Here is a 20,831-nt window from a genome sequence, read left to right as displayed (position 1 = left end):
CAATCTTACATTTACTTGGACATGTACCTTTAGGTGACATTTCTGAAAATAGGGCTACAGCTTACCAGGGATAGTTGTGACTTGTAACCATAGCCCTATTTCTTACTTACCAATGATGATGCTGATCATTCTAGAGTCCTTCCTCGGGACAATCCATGCCGTTCCTCGTACTAACTCCGGCTAGTTGGCGACAAACCAATGCAATGTAAAGGGGATCATAAGCTCCTGTCTGTACAAGCTGACTGATAATTTCAGTGAGCCTCAGTCAACTTGTACAGACAGGAGCTTGGCCCCATTGCATTGGTTTGTGGCTAATTAGCCGGAGCTAGTATGAGGAACAGCATGGATTGTCCCGAGGAACGAGTCTACCAATCAACATCATCATTGGTGAAATAAGAGATGGGGCTAGTGTTCCAAAAATCTGAACTATCCCTTTAATGTTGTTTATAGCCCACTGTGAGTACTTTAGGTTGTTTTAGATTGTTGTCTTATTTTAGAGAAATCTTGACTTATACAAATCCCCTTGTTTAATGTCAGAGGGGCGAGAGGATTTCCCTTATCTTCTGTTCGTCATATTATTTAATTCATGCTGTTGTGTGCCGATCTTTCTCAACTGTAAAATAATTGACTTTCTTTGTAAATGTTAACCAAACATAAAACAGTAGACAGAGTAAAAAGAGAAACTGTTTTATTTACGGTAAGTGTCATGAACCCATTTTCCATTTAAAAAATTCAATCTAAAACACAGGTTAGATCAGAGGCATGCCTTAACAAATAGTTTACATATCGTCTTAAAACCAATGGTTGTCCTTAAAGATCACTTCAGCCCCTTTTGGACAGAGGTTCAACATCTTCTCCTTGATGAGAAAGTCCTGTTAATGAACTAGTAACAATAAAATATATAGAATTGTGCTATTTATTCAATAATAAAAAAATAAGATTTTTCCAGTAAATTTCTAAACTTTGTAATGTTTTCCATAACTTGATATGACACTGTACTGTGGTTGAAAAACAGTAACCACCCCCACAGTCTCTCTGACTTTTCAAATGTACACAAATTATACACTTGTGACCATGATTTAATATTTTCATTACTTTTCCAAAAATGGATTGGGTATTTCATAATTTTCCATAACTTTTCCAGGATTTTCACAACCGTTGAAGCTACTAACTTCTATCATGTTCCACAATTACATTCTTTCACAAAACATATTGATAATGAAGGGGTACATTTTTTCAAATAGTGAATATCACATTTCAGGACAAACGAAATCCTTAAATTGCAATAGACAGTGCTGAATAAGAAATACAAACAAAAACAACATGAACACAAACTCCCTTGTTTAAAAGACAAAAACATTTATGCTAAATAATGCAGTCATCACACCAATGGAATGTATATCCACAGCAGCAAATACTCACTTGTTACAACACAGCATTACACAGCATAATATTTTATATTTCAATTTACAGTTAAACTTTGGTACATCATAATAAAAATACATTACAATATTATATATCAACAGTTAGAAACAAATCGCTGATATCTACACCTTGCTTCGGCCATGGAGAATCACAACTTGAGGCATACAGATCAAACCCTTAATAGACCAGCTACAATTCAGAGGATGAGGACAAAGATGAGCTCAAAAGTAAGGCCCCCAAGCAGAATCTGGCCCTCCACAACATCATTTTTGGCCCTTTCAAAGAGTTCAAGGGAATAATTTGGATATTCTGTTTTGATTCACTTTTAACTATTTGAGAAAGGGTTTTTAAACTTAACATGACGATTACAAGGTACACACACTGACATTAGAACTAAGACACTGTTATTTACTTAAATGATTAATGTCCAGTGCATTATTTTGCCCCACAGACTGCGACCTGTGTTACATTGTGGCCCTTGGCCCTCCATGTACTTTGGGGGCCCCTGGGCAAGACGATACATTCAATCTTTCATCTACATGGGCAGCATTGGCATCTTACGCATGGCTTATTAAAGCAAGCGTTTTAAAAGTCATACGCTTCAGAGAAGAACGTCAACAGTAGCAGTAACTAGAGTGTTTAGTAGCGTCACAATAGTAGAAACCGATTTGGAGCTTCGGGCTTTTCAGTAAAACAACACACCGTGAAGCACTTTGAAACATTAAAAACATTAGCTTTTATCCTCTTCCACGCCAACCCATTCTAAGGCCCTACCTCGCGGGCTAAGGCTGTCACCAAATATGCGTTCTTAATTTTGGTCACCAAGGTCACAGTCAAGTCGTCCACTCCAAAAAAGGGTGTGAACTGTACACTCGATATATGTGACTAAATCAAGTCACACTGATCTCCTCTGAGCTCAGGGGCACTTAGCTGCTTTTATGGCAGATAGATATTGTGCCAATATCAATCGATTTTTACAAAGCAGCCGCCAAAGGACACGATCAATTTTCAAATCAACAACATTCCTCTCGAAGTCCTTAATGTACAATGATCTTATGTAAGTGTCTCCAGTGTAGAGACTTCTTTTTATGTCCACTGAGGTAGGAACCCTGCATCATTGTCACCTGCTCATTGGCCAGAAACCACCATCGGGTGACCTGAATCCAACTGTTGCTGGAGGGGGGGAAGCCCGACCTGGCTCAATATTCACTCGTCTTCTAAATCAAACTTTAGTTCAGTCCTCGGTGTCGGGCTGCACCCCCAGCATGATGTGTAGCTCTTCAGCCGAGTAACCGAGAAGTTTCTGCAGATCGCAGACAAATCGGTAGACGTATCGCTTGCCAGATGTCTTATGGATGATGTTCTTGTCGTAGTAGTAGCGGAGGCCGCGGCTCAGCTTCTCGTAGTTCATCTTGGGCTTGTTCTTCCTGCGGCCCCACCGTCGCGCCACCTGGACGGAGAGCAAACGTAGGGATGAGACAACACGGTAAACGGTAGGGGTGGGAATCAAGAGACCTCACGATACGATACTATCGCGATACTAAATATATCGCGATATGCTGAGTATTGCAAATGTTTCTTTTTTTGATCAAATTTAATTTATTACTTTTTTTCAACTGCAAAGTAAAACGTTGTCAACATGTTTTATCTAATAAAATAAAGTTCAGTCTGTTCATCTCACTTCAATCATTTTTATTGCAGAACATGGTATTTTCTCAAGCAGACAGATCTGTGTACTGTAATCTGTGTTGCATGTACCTGACAAACTGAACTGTTTTTATTACAGTCATATTCCAACTTAACTGAATGCACATGTGTGTGTGTGTGGACTACTGTACTATTACAGGTATTGAAATGAACAATGCAACTTCCTTATACAAAAAGAAAAGATATTTTTTTGAATAATTAAATATTGATACTTGGCATCCCTGTATCGATACAGTATCACCACGCAAAGTATCGCGATACTACTACGTATCGATTTTCTTCCCCCCACCCCTAGTAAACGGGATGAGATAAGTTTCTCTAGGGGGAAACTAGGTCATTATCACAAGCTGGGTCATTATCACAAGCTCTTAACACAAACGCATGAACATACAGTAAAGTAAAAAGTAAACGATCAATAAAAGAAGAGTAATATACATATATATGTATATAAAACACAAAAATAGGAAATAAAATAAAAGTATACAAAGTTAAAAGCCCCTCTAGAAATGTCTATATATTAGAATAGTTACAACCAACCAACCAACCCACAGAGTGAGGTGGCTTCAGAGTCGCTCCTTCCGAGCAACTGATAAACTGAGACACACTGAGGCGTAGAGGAGTCCCAGAGGTTTGCACTCACCTCGTCGGGGTCCGTGAGTTTGAACTCCCACCCGTCTCCCGTCCAGCTGATTATGGGCTGGCAGTCTTTATCCGTCAGGAGCTCGAGCAGGAACTGCCACAGTTGGATGGGACCGCTTCCTGTTTAAGAACAGAGGAAATGGTAAATGCCTGCTTTTTTATATAGCGCTTTTATACTCACATTTTACCCATTCACCCACACATTCACACACCGACGGCAACCATGCAAGGTGCCAACCTGCTCATTGGGAGCAATTAGGGGTTAAGTGTCTTGCTCAAGGACACATCGACACGCTGCCCGGGAGGAGCGGGAATCGAACCGGGAACCTCCGGATTGCCAGACGACTGCTCACTACCTCACGGTCTTTACTGTGATATTCTTGACAATCATGCTCATATTATAATCTTGTGATTTCCTTGCTTTTTTACTGTCAAATTAAACAGACCTGGGTCAGATTGTTGACTGGAAAAAACACCTGGAAGTGTGTGAATATGAGAATAGAGATGAACTGAATACAAGGCTTCACGGCCCGTTTGTGCAGAGCAGGAATGAAACAATTGTCAAACTTTTCTTTAATCTATTGTTGTACACAACAAGCCATGTTAAATTAAATGCTTTCTACCCATATACTTAAACTTTTCTTTTCTTGCTCTGCGCAAGAATGCCTGAAGTTTGTTTCCAACCTAATAATAATAAAAATAATCCCAACTATATAAACTAGTCCATCGCAAACTAACATCGCACCACTGGCTATTATCTGGTTTTGAACTCAACATGTCTTTTTGTTAGGAATTCAGATTTCTAAACTTCTAAGTATCAGTCGGTACTGAGGACCGATCCCATTCATAGCGTAAACAGTATAGAACAGTATAGACTTGGACCATCAGTGGGTCATTGGACAATAACTATTGAGATATATAATCCATGTTTCTCCATTAGCGAGATCTAACATGCTTCCCTGTGTCACCAATGTAGCAAATCAAGTGTTGTTTTGATTTCTGGCATGTTGAGACGTGTTTCTTGGAGTCAGATTTCACTATCAGGGAAATTCTCTCATACGGATTCCCTATTTTAGCCTGGTATCGGACCGATATCCCATACCGGTATCGGTGGATCCCTACTTGTTGTTGCAATGCTGTGAACTCACCAGTAAAGCCAGCCAGGATAGCGGCCGGTACAACAGGCTTTCCCAGTTCCACAGGCCCGTTCCTCTCCTGGAGATAGTCCTTGAAGGAGAGGCCCTGGTTGCTGAGGCCGAGCGGGGCGGCGCTGTACTCGTCATCGAAGCTGTCCAGGGACGGGACCCTCTGGGTGTCTGCTAGGGAGGACTGGCTGCCCCATGACCGTAGACCCTCCAAGCTGTCCATGCTCTCCAAGGAACTCTGGTCTTGAGGTGCAACTGCAGGATAGAATAAAATATTAAAGATCCCCTCCACTTGTGATTTTAACACTTTAAAACTGTTTGTTTGGTACATTTTCAATAAACTACTGAAAATGTCTTAGGAGCATCTCTACACCTTTGCCCTCATTGAGAATACAAGGATCTATAAACGCTCCGTTTATAATATTAGTTTCACATTAGCAGTTAGCATTTCCTGGATGATCTGCACAAATGACAATCTGTATAGTCAAAGTCATACCTCCAAGAGGAGTTAATAAAATGTTTTAGTGGAGGGGACCTAAAATGTTTTAGTGGAGGGGACCTTTAAGATGTAACTTTGAACCCTTCGATGGTTTGTGTATCCTTCCTGAAGGATACAGACATTAGACAGGCTGTGGGTCAGTGGTAACCCTCACATTGTCAGGTTTATTACACATTGAGATTGTGGTGGTTGAGGGTAGATGCCAAAAGAAATCATACCGTAATTCCTCTAATAGTAACCCCGGCTTGTATTTGTTTCAACTGTAGCGGGTACCAGGCTTGTATTAGGAGGAGGCCTGTATAAGAGGGAGGCCTATATTTCAAATTTTCAAACGGATCATAATGAATAAATCAACATTTTGTGTCAGTTTGAACCCAGTAAAATGTACTGGGTTCATTTATTGAAACCAAGTACTGTATGAAATAGTAAACAGTGCAATTACAGGTGGTCACTGGTCATTTCAACGTTTTCAAAGTGAAATTAAGTAACTAGCTCAGTATGCAGCTCAGTATATTAGTAACCCGGCTTGTATTAGGAGGCCGGCTTATAATTGCTTAGCTCAAGAGCGCACCCGGCCATTAATAGAGACCCGGCTTGTATTTGAGACCCGGTTACTATTAGAGGAATTACGGTAATAATATAATAAGATAACTGAGACAACAGTATCTTGTAACTTCTCATTATTTTTGACAATTGTATATGCCCTATCTGTAGGAAACATTGTGCAATCTATTTAAAATAGTACAGCTAGCAGAATGTTGCGCCCTCCTCAACTAATACTTCTGAGAATGTTTTTTACTTAGTTAGTGGCTCAGGAGGTAGAGTGGTTGTCTGATAATCGGAAGGTTCTCAGTGTGATTCCTGCTCCTTCCGGCAGGTGTGTCGACATGTCCTTGAGCAAGACACTTAACCCCTAATTGATCCCGATGAGCAAGTTGGCATCTTGCATGGTTGCCTCCACCGTCGGTGTGTGAATGTGAGGAACAAATTGTAAAGCGCTTTGGATAAAAGCGCTATACATGTATAAATGCAGTCCATTTACCGAAAACACGCTTCCAGTATCAGTACTACATACCACACCTTGGTCTGTATTATACTGTATGTAGACAGACCGCTTCTATAATGACTCATTTATTAGTAGTCGTAAGCACTGTAGTACATTGTGAATTGACTTGGCGAATCACCACAAATCCTTGCCAACTCCTTTAGCTACATTTGGCTCGTAAGAGTCCAGGGGATGTAATCTATTGGAAACCCCCTGTTTCTAAACCCTGGCAGGTACTTTGGAGTGGAATGAATAATAAGAATCATTATGGAGCTATTGTACTATTATGGAGAAGATGTCAATGACGGCTATTACTATACCATAATCTTTACTAGGGTACTTAAAGGTAGAATCTGTAATGTCATCAACTGGTGACCTCTAGCCAAAAAAGCCCCTCTTGGTATTGCACTTTGTTTAAATTCTTTTTTAGTTTTTGTCTGATGTGTGGATTGGATTTCAGTGGGTATAGGGGAGGGGTCGTTACCGCCGGCCACACCTCAGGCTCTGCCAAGAGAGGTCTGGAGAAATTCACAGTATAATAAATTACTAAACTCAGCCATTTAAAAAAAAAAGATAAATAACGAAACTAAGCACAATACCAAGCGGGGCTCTTTTGCCTAGAGGTCACTGTTTGACGGCATTACAGATTCTACAAAAATAACCACCAACTTGAAAACACGTTGAGTTCAGCCTACATCGCGGGTTCGTAAACTCATTGAAACATATTAATCCGGCGGCCCATTTCAGGTCCCCGACCCCACAGTTTAAGAAAAAGCGACGTACATGTTTTGGACATGGAGCCGGTGCTGCTGGGGTAGGCCTTGCTTCCTCCGCTCATGTAGTTGACGTTGACGGTGCTCAGCTGGGGCTTGGAGAACAGGGAGGTCTCCCGGTCCTGGAGCGAGGCGGACGTGCCGTCGTTGCTCTCAAACAGCTCCCGGAGCAGGTTGCCACCGCTCTCGGGCACCTGCATGGCACACTGGCTGTCGTCCATGCTGAAGCCTGCGTAGAGGACAAGGTCCAGACTGTGGGTAAGTTGCGCTCAAAAAGCTCTTGTGTAATGTGGTTTCTCGTGTCTACAGTTACTTTGTCCTCTAATGCGGTCGTTCTCAACCCGTTTGATGCAGAGGCATGCTCGTACAAGTGTGACAATTCCAAGGCACAACAATAACTTTTGGTTGTAAAATGCAATCTTACGAGAGGAGAAACCAAATACGACGAGTCAAGGAGCAAAATGGATGAAATTTTATCGGGAAAAGTATTATTATTAGGGATGTCCGATATTATCGGCCGACCGATATTATCGGCCGATATCGGCAGTAAATGTGATATCGGAAAATATCGGTATCGGATTTTTTTTTTTTTTTTTTTTTTTTTATACATTTATTTAACCTTTATTTACCCAGGCAAGCAAGTAAGAACCAATTCTTATTTTATTTATTGTCAAAAGTATGCATGTTGGTTTAATTCAACAACAAGAGATATGTAATGTTAATTTTTACTTTTTTAATTATCATATTTTGCACAGATAATGCTTACATTTAGAAAGCCTTTTGAATGCATCCAGTGAAATTATTAATTACCTGAAATTATTCAGTTTTTTTGGGGGGAAACCCTGCATATATCGGTATCGGTTGATATCGGTATCGGTATCGGTATCGAAATTAAGAGTTGGACAATATCGGAATATCGGTATCGGTAAAAAAGCCAATATCGAGCATCCCTAATTATTATAGGTTGATTTCATAGTATTGTAATGCAGAAAATGATGTGATTTATTTTTTTTTATCTCGAGGCACACATTAACAGACTTCAAATCGCACCAGGTGAGAACGACAGCTCTCGTGTTGCAGTGAGTCAGTGAAGCTGTGGACTCTCACCTCTCACCATCCAGTCCAATCCAGTGGGCACCACGCTGCTCGGTGCTTTAGAAGCATCCTCTTTCTCCTGGTACCCTGAAAGAAATCAAAATAAATAAATAAATAAACATCAACCAAAAGTGGTCAACGATGTACTTGTGATAATTGACACGAGTAACTCAATAGCTTCCTCCACTGCCTCACAACAAAAGGTACGATACTCATCGCCTCCTCTGTCGCTTCACTCATAATGTCATGATGTAGCTACTAGGAGCCATTATTCCAACTGACTCAATGAAAAACTCCCATTGGATAAAAACTAGGGATGTCCGATATTATCGGCCGACCGATATTATCGGCCGATATCGGCAGTAAAATGTGATATCGGAAAATATCGGTATCGGTTTAAAAACAAAAAAAAACAATAACAATATTTGTTATATATATATCCAGTGAAATGATTAGTTACCTGAAATTATTCAGTTTTTTGGACAGGGAAACCCTGCATATATCGGTATCGGTTGATATCGGTATCGGAAATTAAGAGTTGGACAATATCGGAATATCGGTATCGGTAAAAAAGCCAATATCGAGCATCCCTAATAAAAACTCTTTCACATGATTTAGGGTTATGGCTAGAAGACATGAGGCCTTTCGTTGGAACCGGTATTGCTAGCGTTGTACTGTACTTTTGAAAATCGATTATCACGGGTTAGGGTGGGGCAATGCCCATTTATTTTGCACGTAATCTCACACACGTCCAAAGACTCAGTTTCGCACACGTTCATTTAGTTTGACAGTTAATGTTGTGTTGTGTTAATTTACAGCTCCATGAAATGATGTAGAGGAATACATAGCAATGCCTTGTCTTATAGGGACGGCTACCGTATCATTTAATTGAGCTAATTAACACAACACACGGTTTCAATGTCCCAGATGACATCACTGGTGGCCATATTCAATAACTGACTATATGAATGTGTGGACTACTGTTTAGACTTTAGAGTATTTGTGTGTGTGTGAGATTATGTGCAAAATAAATCGGCATTGTTTTTTGGTGAAGTTTAAAGTCCCTTTAATGTCAGGGTTAAGTTCATGAACAACTTTTTAGGTGAAAATGATGATGAGTTCAACAAAATGCAGATACCCTCCAGCCATGATGGATACAGATACTGACTTATAGGATGGATATAAAGTACAATGGTACTCCCTTTATCCCTTTATCCAAAAGTCACTTTAAAGGAAGGAGGTATTGTATAGTATAGTTTAGATACATTAAGAGTTAAAATTGTAAATTGTATATTGTATAGTAGTGTACATAGGAACCAGTTTCTCAGAAACTTAGCATGTCTTTTTTTTTATCATGCATATCTTGTGTCTTACCTATTTTCTTTTTATTATTGTATTTTCCACAATCAATGCGGGCATGACCACCCGCATTTCACTGTATGCCCTGGTATGTATGTGACAAATAAACCTCTTGATTCTTGACATGGCCCTATTTGTACCTTTCATCATCTGATCCAGGTGTTCCCACAGAATGTCACCAACGAAGTCCGGCGCCAGCTCCAGGAAGTTCTCCTTGCCCAGGTCACACAGCTCCTGGCCGCTCATGTCAAACTTGAGGTAGTTGACGTTGGCCAGGCTGAACTCACCAGCAGCCCACTGGAGCCACTGCTGCACATGCTGCTTCATCCACCTCCGTGGGTCTACAAGACAAGAGACGACATACATCCACTTAGTATAGTGTCGTTTAATGTGCACCTCACTTCAAATCGGGCTGAAAAGGCCTAAAGACTTCGGCTAAAGAAATTCTTAGTTGACTAATGGTAATGGATTTTGCCAACGAATCGATTAGTTGATTTCATAGACAAATCTGTAAAGTTAAAATGTTCCATATTATGCAATCGTGAAGAAGGACCACTTTAAATATCTTGCTTACCAGAGATTTACTTGTAATTTGTCGAGAAATAGCCTAACTCATTCAGCATGGGAAAAAGGCATAAGAGTCAACTAAGACGAAATCGATTAATAACTAGACTATGAGAGGGCAGCCCTAGTTAATGCTGAAACCAAACAGTGAACTGGCAGTGAATGAAGAACATCATTACGGGACTATGTTACGTGTCTTATTTGACTGTTATGTTACTATGCAGACAATGTGGTTGTGGCAGTTGTAAGGGCTGGGTGTAAAAGCCACTGGCTCTCATTGTACACAACGACAGCTGTATTGAAATAACCTTTGTGAATTACTAGATTATGAAACATTTCTTCATTTCAGTTGTAGGGATTGTACAAAATCCATTGATAAACGTCATATCTAGACCATGTCTTTCTAGACCAGCTGTTGCAATAGCAAACTCCCCCATTCCTTTTGACCAGCTAACCCTCTTTACAAGATGTTCTGTTTACATAGCAAGTGAAATAGGCCAATAAAGGCCTTTCACTGAATGTTTAGAATCCCCATTTGTCTTCTATGTTGGAAGAAAGAATGGTTGCTATGTGCAAAAAACGGTGGTTACTATGTGTTGATATATGAGAGAGATATCAACATACCGGTAAATGTAATAATTTGGTGTCTTATTACTGGATCTTGAAAACAAGTCACAGTGGAAAATAGCCTTTTCGTGACTGTGATGCACGCCAACAAGGTTTGGCCGAGTGAATCCACAGTCCCTTGCTCCTCAATGGGAAACCAACCTCACTTTCACCCTGAAGAACTGGTCCTACCCGAACCGTTCGTTATACAAGTGAGACATTTCAAAGTTACTCACAGTTGCACGAGGGTTTCGAACAGACAAACGTTAGGGTTTGAAAGCTTGGCGTTGCTAATAAACATTTAATTTATTTTTTATAAACTGGTCAACACTGCTCAAAACGGCTTTAGCTGCCTGATGCGCCTGCGCAGCATGTTGACCAGTTTATAATACAAAAAAAAAATTATTAGCAACGCCAAGCTTTCAAACCCTAACGTTTGTCTGTTCGAAACCCTTGTGCAACAAATTTCTCTGTGATACTTGTATAATGAACGGTTCGGGTAGGACCAGTTCTTCAGGGTAAATCTAGGTTGGTTTCCCATTGAGGAGCAAGGGACTGTGGATTCACTCTGCCAAACCTGAGGTGAGACGGATCTTTAAAAAAGTGAATATCAGGAAGGCAGCAGGACCGGACGGCATCCCCGGCCGCGTCCTAAAAGTCTGTGCCGACCAACTGGCCCCGGTATTCACTGACATCTTCAACCTGTCCTTGGAACAGGCTGTCATCCCCACCTGTCTGAAGAAGTCCACCATCATCCCTGTACCCAAAAAATCTACGCCCGCTTGCCTCAACGACTACCGCCCTGTAGCCCTCACCTCCATAGCCATGAAGTGCTTTGAGAAGCTAGTGAAGGGCTACATCTGTTCCTCCCTCCCCATCAACCTGGACCCTCTGCAATTTGCATATCGCCCCAACAGGTCCACGGAGGACGCCATAGCCCATGTGCTGCACACAGCAGCATCACATCTGGACAAGAGGCAGGGGAACTATGTGAGAATGCTGTTCATCGACTACAGCTCAGCATTCAATACCATAGTCCCCTCCAAACTCATAGCCAAGCTCAGGGACCTGGGCTTGAACTATGACCTGTGCCAGTGGGTCTTGGACTTCCTGACGGGCAGACCCCAGGTGGTAAGAGCCGGCAACTGCACCTCCTCATCCATCACGCTCAACATAGGGGCCCCCCAGGGCTGTGTTCTGAGCCCCCTCCTCTACTCCCTGTACACACATGACTGCGTAGCACAGCGGAACAACAACAGCATCATCAAATTTGCTGATGACACAGTAGTGGTGGGCCTGATCTCTGCCAACGACGAAAGGGCCTACCTGGAAGAGGTAGAGAACCTGTCACAGTGGTGTCAGGAGAACTGCCTCTCCCTGAACGTCAGCAAAACAAAAGAGATGATTGTGGACTTCAGGAGGTCGGGGGTCAAGGACTACAGCCCCCTCAGCATCGACGGGGCACCGGTTGAGAGAGTGAACAGTTTCAAGTACCTCGGAGCCCACATATCCGAGGACTTGACATGGACCACACACATTGACAGTGTTGTGAAGAAGGCACGACAACGCCTCTACTTCCTCAGGCGCCTAAGGAAGTTCCAAGTCAGTCAGAAGATCCTTAGGAACTTCTACTCATGTACAATAGAGAGCATCCTGACCGGCAACATCACCTCCTGGTTTGGGAATAGCACTGCACAAGACCGTAGCAGACTACAAAGAGTGACACGTTCAGCTGAACGCACAATTGGAGGGGGGCTTCCCACCCTCCAGAACATTTACATCAAGCGGTGCAAGGGGAAGGCTAAGAGAATTATTAAGGACTCGAGCCACCCGAACAACTGCCTCTTTGAACTGCTGCGGTCAGGCAAGCGATACCGGAGTCTTAAAGGGGTTATGCACTGCTATTCCTAGCACTATTTGGGCAACTTTACACACTTCCTGTGAGTCTATGTAACACATCTGTAATTTTTATTCCAAAAATAATCATTGTTTTATATTTCTAATCTTGTACTCAAAACCAGCATTTTTCAGCCTCATGAAAGCAGGCTATTATTGGCTTGGCTCCAACCATACTAGCAGAATGCTTTGAGTGACAGCCACCCACCAAATAGCTCCGCCCATCTCCCCGTCAGAGATTAGGTTTCAGGTTACATACAAATATGGTATGTCATAAATATAGAGATGTAGCAGTACTGTCTATCTATATATATGTTACCACTATTTGTAAAAGCCACAACCACGTTACCATATTTGTAATAATGTAAATCATTGTGTCGTTGTACATATTGTGTATACACCGTTAGAAGCTAACATAGCTTAGCTTGGTAGCTATTGTGCTAACAACATATCCCGACGTCCGGCTCGCTGGCCGGCATGCACGCCTGACACAAAATGGTTCTCTCCTCTCTGTACACCCCCGTCCCCACGGGTACCCTGCCGGGGAGCCCATGGACGCGACAACGGCGGCAGCCGTAGGGTGCTCGAGCCCGCCGTAACGCTAGTGGTACACAATAGCTATGAGCTAACTAACGCTACGGCCGCCGCTGTTGTCGCGTCCACAAGCTCCCCGGCAGGACACCCGCGAGAACGGGGGCACACAAGGAGGAGAGAACCACCCCAAATCGAGCACTCATGCCGGCCGACAAGCCGGACACCGCGGTTGTTGTTAGCACAATAGTAGCCCACTGTGATGCACCGAGTGGGCCACCATTGATCAACATGCAGCGATGTGTAGCTTGCATGATGCGTGTGCAGTGCTTTGCCACACAGGTCTGAGAAGAGGACCTGCACATGATAGCAACCGGGAGCGTCGCGGAGCATTCAGCCTGCTGGCTACCTAGATCCACTTCAACCAGCCGAGCGTCGGGAGCTCCAGCAGCTTGTCGATGTGCTAATAGCCTGGAGCCAGCTACCGTTAGCTTGCAGAGGCTATTAGCACACCGACAAGCTGTGTAGCCAGCAGGCTGAATGCTCCGCGACGCTGGTTGAAGTGGATCTAGGTAGCCAGCAGGCTGAATGCTCAACGACGCTCCCGGTTGCTAACGCCGGCCCCGGCTGGTGCTAAGTAGCTAGCGATCGCTCCCGAGTCCCGAGAGCTAATGCCGGTCTGTCTGTCGAAGACCGAGGGAACCGCATCAGGCTTCAGCTGATTAGTGATCTTCTGGACAAGCCTTCCACCCTGCAGGTAGCAAGAATGGAGGCGGGCATTACTAAAACCACAGAGCCAATCACATCACCGTGCGCTATAAACAGCGCCCTGTGACGTGCACCAGGTCGTCAAATCAACATGACCTGATTTACTAGAGGCAAAGAGGGGATGGGCTGTAGCTGAGGAATTCGCCAATATAGTATTTAGGCCCAAAAACACATTGATACGAACTCCTATTACTATAATACAATGCTAGAGACTGAAAAATGACATTTATAATGCATAGCACCTTTAAGGCGAGCACAGAAAGACTCAGAAGAAGCTTCTATCCCCAGGCCATCAGGCTGCTAAACGAACAATAATCGCTAAACGAACAATAATCACTATGCAACAACCATCAAATGCACACAGCACACACACCCACACGCACACACTCACTCAAACAAACAACACACTGCAGCACCCACTCTCCACACTTTAGATCACACAAACACACTTACACTTTATATTTATTGATAAAGGATTTGCACTACAACTCGTACACCTACTGTGAATTGTACCTAAATTGCACCTCGTCCCATTTCTCCATTTCTGCCTTGCACTATATAGTATTGTATATTAGTACACTGCACAGTATTGTATATTGTATGGTAACTACGTCTATTCTGCATCGAACATTGTACATATGTCTAAACTGAACACTGTGACCTCTTTTTTTACTTCTAATTTTACTATGTTTTTATTTCATACTTATCTTGTCTTGCACAGTCTCTGGAGCGCAACAGTAAGAAGCATTTTGTACAAAAGTATTCTGTACTTCTGTATGACAACTATTAAAGAAACTTGAAACTTGAAAACCTTGTTGGCGTGCATCACAGTCACAAAAGGGGCTAAGTGGAAAAGTAATTGCATGCTTTTCCAGTGTTTAACCACTCTACCACTGCACAGAAATTAGGCATTTTCTTTTTGAAAGTGATTGCCAATGGTTACAGGCATGCTGGAAGAAAGAAAACGATACAAACATCCAGTGCAAGGCCTCTATTGATCAACTGCTTACCTGGTCCTGGAGGCAAAAGCAAAGCAACAAACTTCAACAGGCTTTAGCACACGTTGGATAGGTTACATAGAAAACAAGCTGTGGGGGTGGATTTTGACTCACTGTTGGAGATGCTGAAGCTATGCTGCACCTTGGAGAAGCCACGGTAACTGTCCTTCAGTGCCTGACTCATCACCGCCTTACTGCATGGGGTCAGCAGAGGCACAGAGCAGGGTCCCAGCTCTAGGACACAACCAAAACAAATGTTAGCTGAATTCACAGCTACTCCTTCACAGACCTAGTATAGCTCAAATGAGCACGCGTAATGTTGAAGGAAAGTAGAATTTAACTGTTTCAAATGCCATACATTTTAAATTGGTCCAAGTTGATCTCCTGTTGCAGTAATACGATAGCTAACATGAAATAAACTTGGACCAATTCCACTGGAAAGGTCTGTACATCTCTAGCTGTTTTCAACAAAAGCTAGTGGTATTTACATCTCCTCACACTGGGGTTGGGTAAAAATCGTTACAGCAAAATTGTAAAGCTTTATCTTATTAGATAAAACGATATGCAGGTAATAGATACATATTGTATTTCTATTGCAGGCGTTGGAGACATAATTAGCAGTTGAAAAAAGGTAATAAATTGGTTAGTTACACTTTAAATAAAAGAAATTCTTGATTCAGAACAATTGTATCATGGATGAACATAACTTGCAATGTGAATGGTTGATTTGAATAAGCACCTTGTTAAAATGGGCTGTTTTCAAGGAATTCCGGGCCTTGATTTATTTTTAATTTTTTAAGCACTTTAAGCACTTTAAGCACTTCAAGGACCTTGTGCGAACCCTGTAATATAATATCGCGGGCCTCTGGTGATTCCCACCCCTACCTCACCTACCTAGTCATTCACGGTAAGTCCATAGTGAAATGGCTAGAGGCTGCGATACCAAAGCTAATGAATAATTTCTTGTCAGAGGTCTGAAGTGTTTAATGTTTGTCTGGGGACGGCCTAGCCTACTGTATGTTGTGTGATGTGTCACTGACAGCTCACCTTGCCGTACAGAATATGGCCCGGAGGGCACCTCTTGAAGGGCCTGGTCATCATCTGAAGGAAGGTAATATCCCAAGAAGAACGAAATGGGGTCATCAAACATGTCAAACGCTGCCTGCCGCTGTGAACAAAACCACAAAAGTAGAAAATGGTTTAGATCTGTGTTGAGATTAACCAATTCTTCCAACCGAACGCATACCTGTATGATAGTAGCCTATACTGTACTCTAGCCTACTGTACTATAGTATACTGTGTACTATATCTATACTTATATACTATATTTATATTATACTTATACTATACTGTACAATATTTATACTTATACTATACTGTACTATATTTATATTTAATAGTAGCCTACTGTACTATAGTATACTGTACTATTCTTATATTTATACTTATACTATACTGTACTATTCTAGACTATACAATATGTATACTATACTATACTATACTATACTCACATTTATATGGAGAAACTTCAACCACAGATACTGTGTGTGAATCACTCAAGGAAACGAATGACTGCTCTTCTGAACTCTTTCTACCGCGTCAGGTTTATAACTAGTGTTCCAAAAGGTGAAAAGATAACAGCTTCAGAGGGAAAGGAAAAAATGTGGGCACTCCTTTTCTGCGGAGCTTAAGTAATCTGTCATCATGACTCCAAATACAAAGCCTTGTTCCCTGTGCCAGCCACGCCTGGCCGTGAGAGAAAAGCACCATATATGGTGTTTCCTGTTCCGTAGCAGCACTCCGAACTACCCTTGAGGCAACTCAGCGCTGTTGGTTCATGACTGCGTGGGCGGTCTGCTTTTTTACGAGGGGGAAAGAATTCCCCCCCCCCCCTTTATTAAATTAGAAAATCATGCTTTTCCCTGGAATATAATTAACCAAGATGGCGTCATGTTCATCCATATAAAGATGACACTGACACTGTGGATAAACACACAAGACAGTTATCAAATCATTACAAATTCGTAGGAGGAGTCCTTTTAATTCGATTCTACCCATCTTTTAACTTTTTAATAAAATCTACGGATTAGTCACCCTTGAACGCTGTCCCACACACCAGCGGCTGTGAATCCAAACGGATACTGTTTAGTTGAATTGGATTGTTAAATCACTCATTTCTTGAGTTCATTCAATCTGTCAGGAGAAGAAAAGTGATGTAGGAAACAACATGATCTTCAAGGTCTCGGAGCCATTCTCTCGCTGGTTGCCAAGGGAACTAACAGAGTTAAGAGTATGAATGAATGCAGGGGCAGCCTCTTCTCACGTTGTGTTTGAGTGAGCTGTACTGTGTGTTCCGTGATCTTCAGCATGCCTGTTGAGACTATTGCTGCAATACCAAAAGGTCATGGTCAAGGTCAACTTTATTTATATAGCGAAGTTGCACCAAAGTGCTTTAGCTAGGTACTGAGGGGCCAGACCATTTAATGCCTTAAACACAAACATAGCCATTTTAAAATCAATCCTGAAGCGAACAGGGAGCCAGCCAGTGCAGGGAAGCCAGCACTGGTTTGATGTGTTCACGCTCCTTTGTGCCGGTCAAGAGGCGTGCAGCAGCGTTCTGCACTAGCTGCAGGCGTCGCAGGGAGAGCAAAAGCAGGCTAAAAGAATGTGCATTCAATATAATTTAATGTCACAGGTACCTGAGTACTAGCACAAGGCTGTCTAATGATAATGACGTTTTTTTGGTTGTTTCTTTATTTCTTTAAGCCTCAGAGACACGGTGAAGGGCGGAAACCTCGTCTACGATGGTGCCGAGGTTACAACAAATTGTCAAGAAAGAAACATTTAAAAAGGAGAAGAAAGAAAAAGTCAACAAAAGGGATTCTATCATAGTCTGGATAAATAATGTTTCCCCTACAATTATTTACAGAATAAAAAATAAAGAAAGAAAACTACTTGGTCAACAAATAGTGGTAGTGGTGCATGTCTACAGTATAGAGTTTTTTCAGTGGAATTTGCTACGGAACAGCTTGGGCCCAAGTTTACAGAGAGGAGCCCCCCCCCCTCTTCCTGACCATCATGTGACCTATTTCAGAAAAGATATGAACAGTAGTCATCGGCGAGAGACAAATTGTGCCATGAATTACACATGTTTGTCAATTTAAAAGTGTAATTGTCAGCCAACTAATGTTACGTTATATATCATCAAAAGCTATCAATAATGTTAGCTAACGTTAGCTAACTTGCAAGTCAATCAACTTTCTTGATTGATTGATTGAAAACTTTTTTTTTATCCACTTTTTTCTCCCATTTTTCTATTTTTTCTCCCATCCCAATTTTCATATCATCCAATTCAACCCTCCCCTGTCACGAACGCTGTTTCTTGCCTCCCACAAGCCGGCTGCAATGTGGACTAAGTCATACATAGCACGAGTCCCCTCTGATACTCGAGGTAACAGCCGTCGCATCTTTTCACCTGCGCGGCTTGATCTTTCAGCGTCGGAGGTCTGGGCTTTGGAGGGGCCCCGCCCCCGTCGCTTCTTGATTCTACTGCACAGGCGCACCAACCGACCTGTAGGAGTCGCTGTCCACAACGCCCGATCCCCACCCTTCAGTTTCCCTCCCCGTAATATGGCCAATGTGTATTACTGTGGACGACCAGCTAAACTGAAAGCAATGTGGAGAGCGGGGCTCGAACAGGAGGCATCCTGTTCGAGCTTAGTCTCCAGCATTCGTTGCGAGCACCTTGCCCACTGCGCCACGTAGCCGCCCGATTGATTGAAAACTTTATTAACAGATTGCAGAATGTGTACAATACAAACAACTGCTACGAGGATGCAGACCAGAAAAAATACTTTTGTCTTGTTTACACCAGGGTCCTCCATTTTCAATTCGTCAGGACATTTATGACATACAAGACATACAAATATACAGTACTGTGTAAGAAAAAAAAAAGATCACGAGAAAAATATATACATCCGAAGGGGAAGAAACTGTACATTTGACTAATGTAAATATCTTTTCCAAAATAGGGTCCCGTGGTCTTTTGCTGCCTCTCTATTTCCTTTCAGCTATTGTATTAGCAAGCACTGCAACAGGAAATACACCTTGGCCCATTTAGAATGTTTATGTTGTCAGGTTTGAAAAGGTCTATAGCCTGAGAGTGTGTAGGACATTATTAGCACATTACCTTGAGAGTGGACCGGGGACCAGAGGAGAGTGGAGCGATCAGAGCCATACTGCAGCTGCTCATCAAGAAACTAGAGAAAACAAACAACTTAACATCAACTATTGATACAACAATAATGGCACAAAAAAAAGTCTCTATTCATCTTTATTCATAGGTCTTTATTTATTACAATGTCCAACACTACTATGGATGTTTTGGCAAAACACTAAAAGAAAAGACAAAATAAAAATAAAGGCGAAATTAATAATAATAATAATAATAATAATAATAATAATAATAATAATAATAATAATAATAATAATAATAATAATAATAATAATAATAATAAATTAAAACATATAATATATATATAATATATGTATTATATATAATAATGAAAAATGCATAAATAATCAAAAAGGTACTGTATTTAATATATCCTAATTTATAATAACTTGTGATACAAAATTTGCTTTTAAATCAACATTGAAAAACGTTTTATTGCAATGTGCTATATATAATATGTTGACCTTTTCACAACCATGAGTTTGATTATGGCATAACAGCCATTTGCTAACCGATCAGGCCATCCTATTGTAAAAACCACAGCCATTTATTTATCGCTGACAAACCCAGTGGTTCCCCGAAATGACTCATGAAGTTGTTGCGCGCGCGTTGTGTGCGTGCGTTTGATTGATTGATTGATTGATTGAAAACGTTATTAACAGATTGCAGAATGGGTACAGTACAGCTCAATTAATACAAACAATTGTTAAGGGGATGCAGACCAGAGAAATACTTTCGTCTTGTTTGTGTGTGTGTGTGTGTGTGTGTGTGTGTGTGTGTGTGAAAGAGAGACAGATTCAAGATTCAAGAGGTTTAAGAGATTCAGAGGTAAAACGCAGATTATTCTAACATTTGAGATGTGAGTATGCGGATTATATTTCAAGGTAACATATTCTCAACAACACTCTCATTGCCTAGACCAGAAACTTAACACATGAAGTCGGTACACTACAGGCTGACTGACGATTATTAAAATCATCATCCTGAAACCCTCGTTTGGAAATGAACTTTGCACAACGCCTTGAAACGGCCATATTAGTTTTAAATAAATCAAACGCTTACCTGTTGAACTGAACGAGATCTAATAGATGGCGCACCAAAACAACGGTTATAGTCCTTTTTTCTTTTTTGCTTAAATGAAAATGAGAGGCAACTTTTGGCTTCTTCTGGTTGCGATTAAAACAAGTATCCTCGATGACAACTGACCACAATGAATCAAAACAATCTACAATACAAATGTCTCGCCTCTCACATCTTACATTCTACTGTGTGAAAACGCATCAGTTTTGCTCTTTTCAGGGCTTGCTGTCTGTAAATGGGCGGAGCCAGCCTACAGCATTATTTCATCATGCGCAGTGGAAAATTATGATGCTGCTCCCTGGGGATAGATCAGTTACAGTAACTTACAGGTCTGTTGTCTGCTGGAGAGTGGAGACACTGATGATAAAGCTCACCAAAGGGAAAGATACACTGATTCCTTTATTTGTTCCAACATGTGTTCTTCCTCTGTGCAACATTTTTCTTTCGTGGTTCTTTGAGTACATTTA

At 41.6% G+C, this 20,831-nt stretch overlaps 1 protein-coding gene across 3 annotated transcripts; it reads right to left on the bottom strand.

The window, feature by feature from the left end:
• Positions 1-671: 671 nt before the first annotated feature.
• Positions 672-20,541, bottom strand: ets2 (v-ets avian erythroblastosis virus E26 oncogene homolog 2). 3 transcript variants are annotated; one of them, XM_084319801.1, is made up of 10 exons: positions 20,347-20,541; positions 19,240-19,309; positions 16,098-16,218; positions 15,165-15,284; positions 9,828-10,028; positions 8,341-8,415; positions 7,244-7,462; positions 4,920-5,171; positions 3,773-3,891; positions 672-2,875 (listed from the first exon to the last, which is right to left on the bottom strand). In XM_084319801.1, exons 2-10 carry the CDS (start codon positions 19,300-19,302, stop codon positions 2,660-2,662), a joined length of 1,386 nt encoding a protein of 461 aa, XP_084175927.1. In that variant the 5' UTR covers positions 19,303-19,309; positions 20,347-20,541; the 3' UTR covers positions 672-2,659. The 3 variants fall into 3 exon arrangements, with proteins under 3 accessions (XP_084175927.1, XP_084175929.1, XP_084175928.1); XM_084319803.1 differs by having other exon boundaries at positions 16,098-16,151; XM_084319802.1 differs by lacking the exons at positions 19,240-19,309; positions 20,347-20,541 and adding an exon at positions 16,562-16,692.
• Positions 20,542-20,831: the final 290 nt, after the last annotated feature.

Source organism: Notolepis coatsorum (assembly GCF_963971535.1).
Source record: "Notolepis coatsorum genome assembly, chromosome: 8".
Taxonomy (NCBI): domain Eukaryota; kingdom Metazoa; phylum Chordata; class Actinopteri; order Aulopiformes; family Paralepididae; genus Notolepis; species Notolepis coatsorum.
The sequence above is the reverse complement of the archived record's forward strand: the minus strand, read 5'-3'. Positions and strand labels throughout refer to the sequence as shown.

Bases quoted from the DNA above. Each gene is read 5' to 3' on its own strand.
- ets2 (XM_084319801.1), bottom strand. From the start codon at position 19,302: ATGAGCAGCTGCAGTATGGCTCTGATCGCTCCACTCTCCTCTGGTCCC. The intron at 16,219-19,239 runs GTAATGTGCTAA...TTTTGTTCACAG, and splicing joins GTCCCCGGTCCACTCTCAAG to CGGCAGGCAGCGTTTGACAT. The intron at 7,463-8,340 runs GTGAGAGTCCAC...TCCTCTACGCAG, and splicing joins ATTGGACTGGATGGTGAGAG to GCTTCAGCATGGACGACAGC.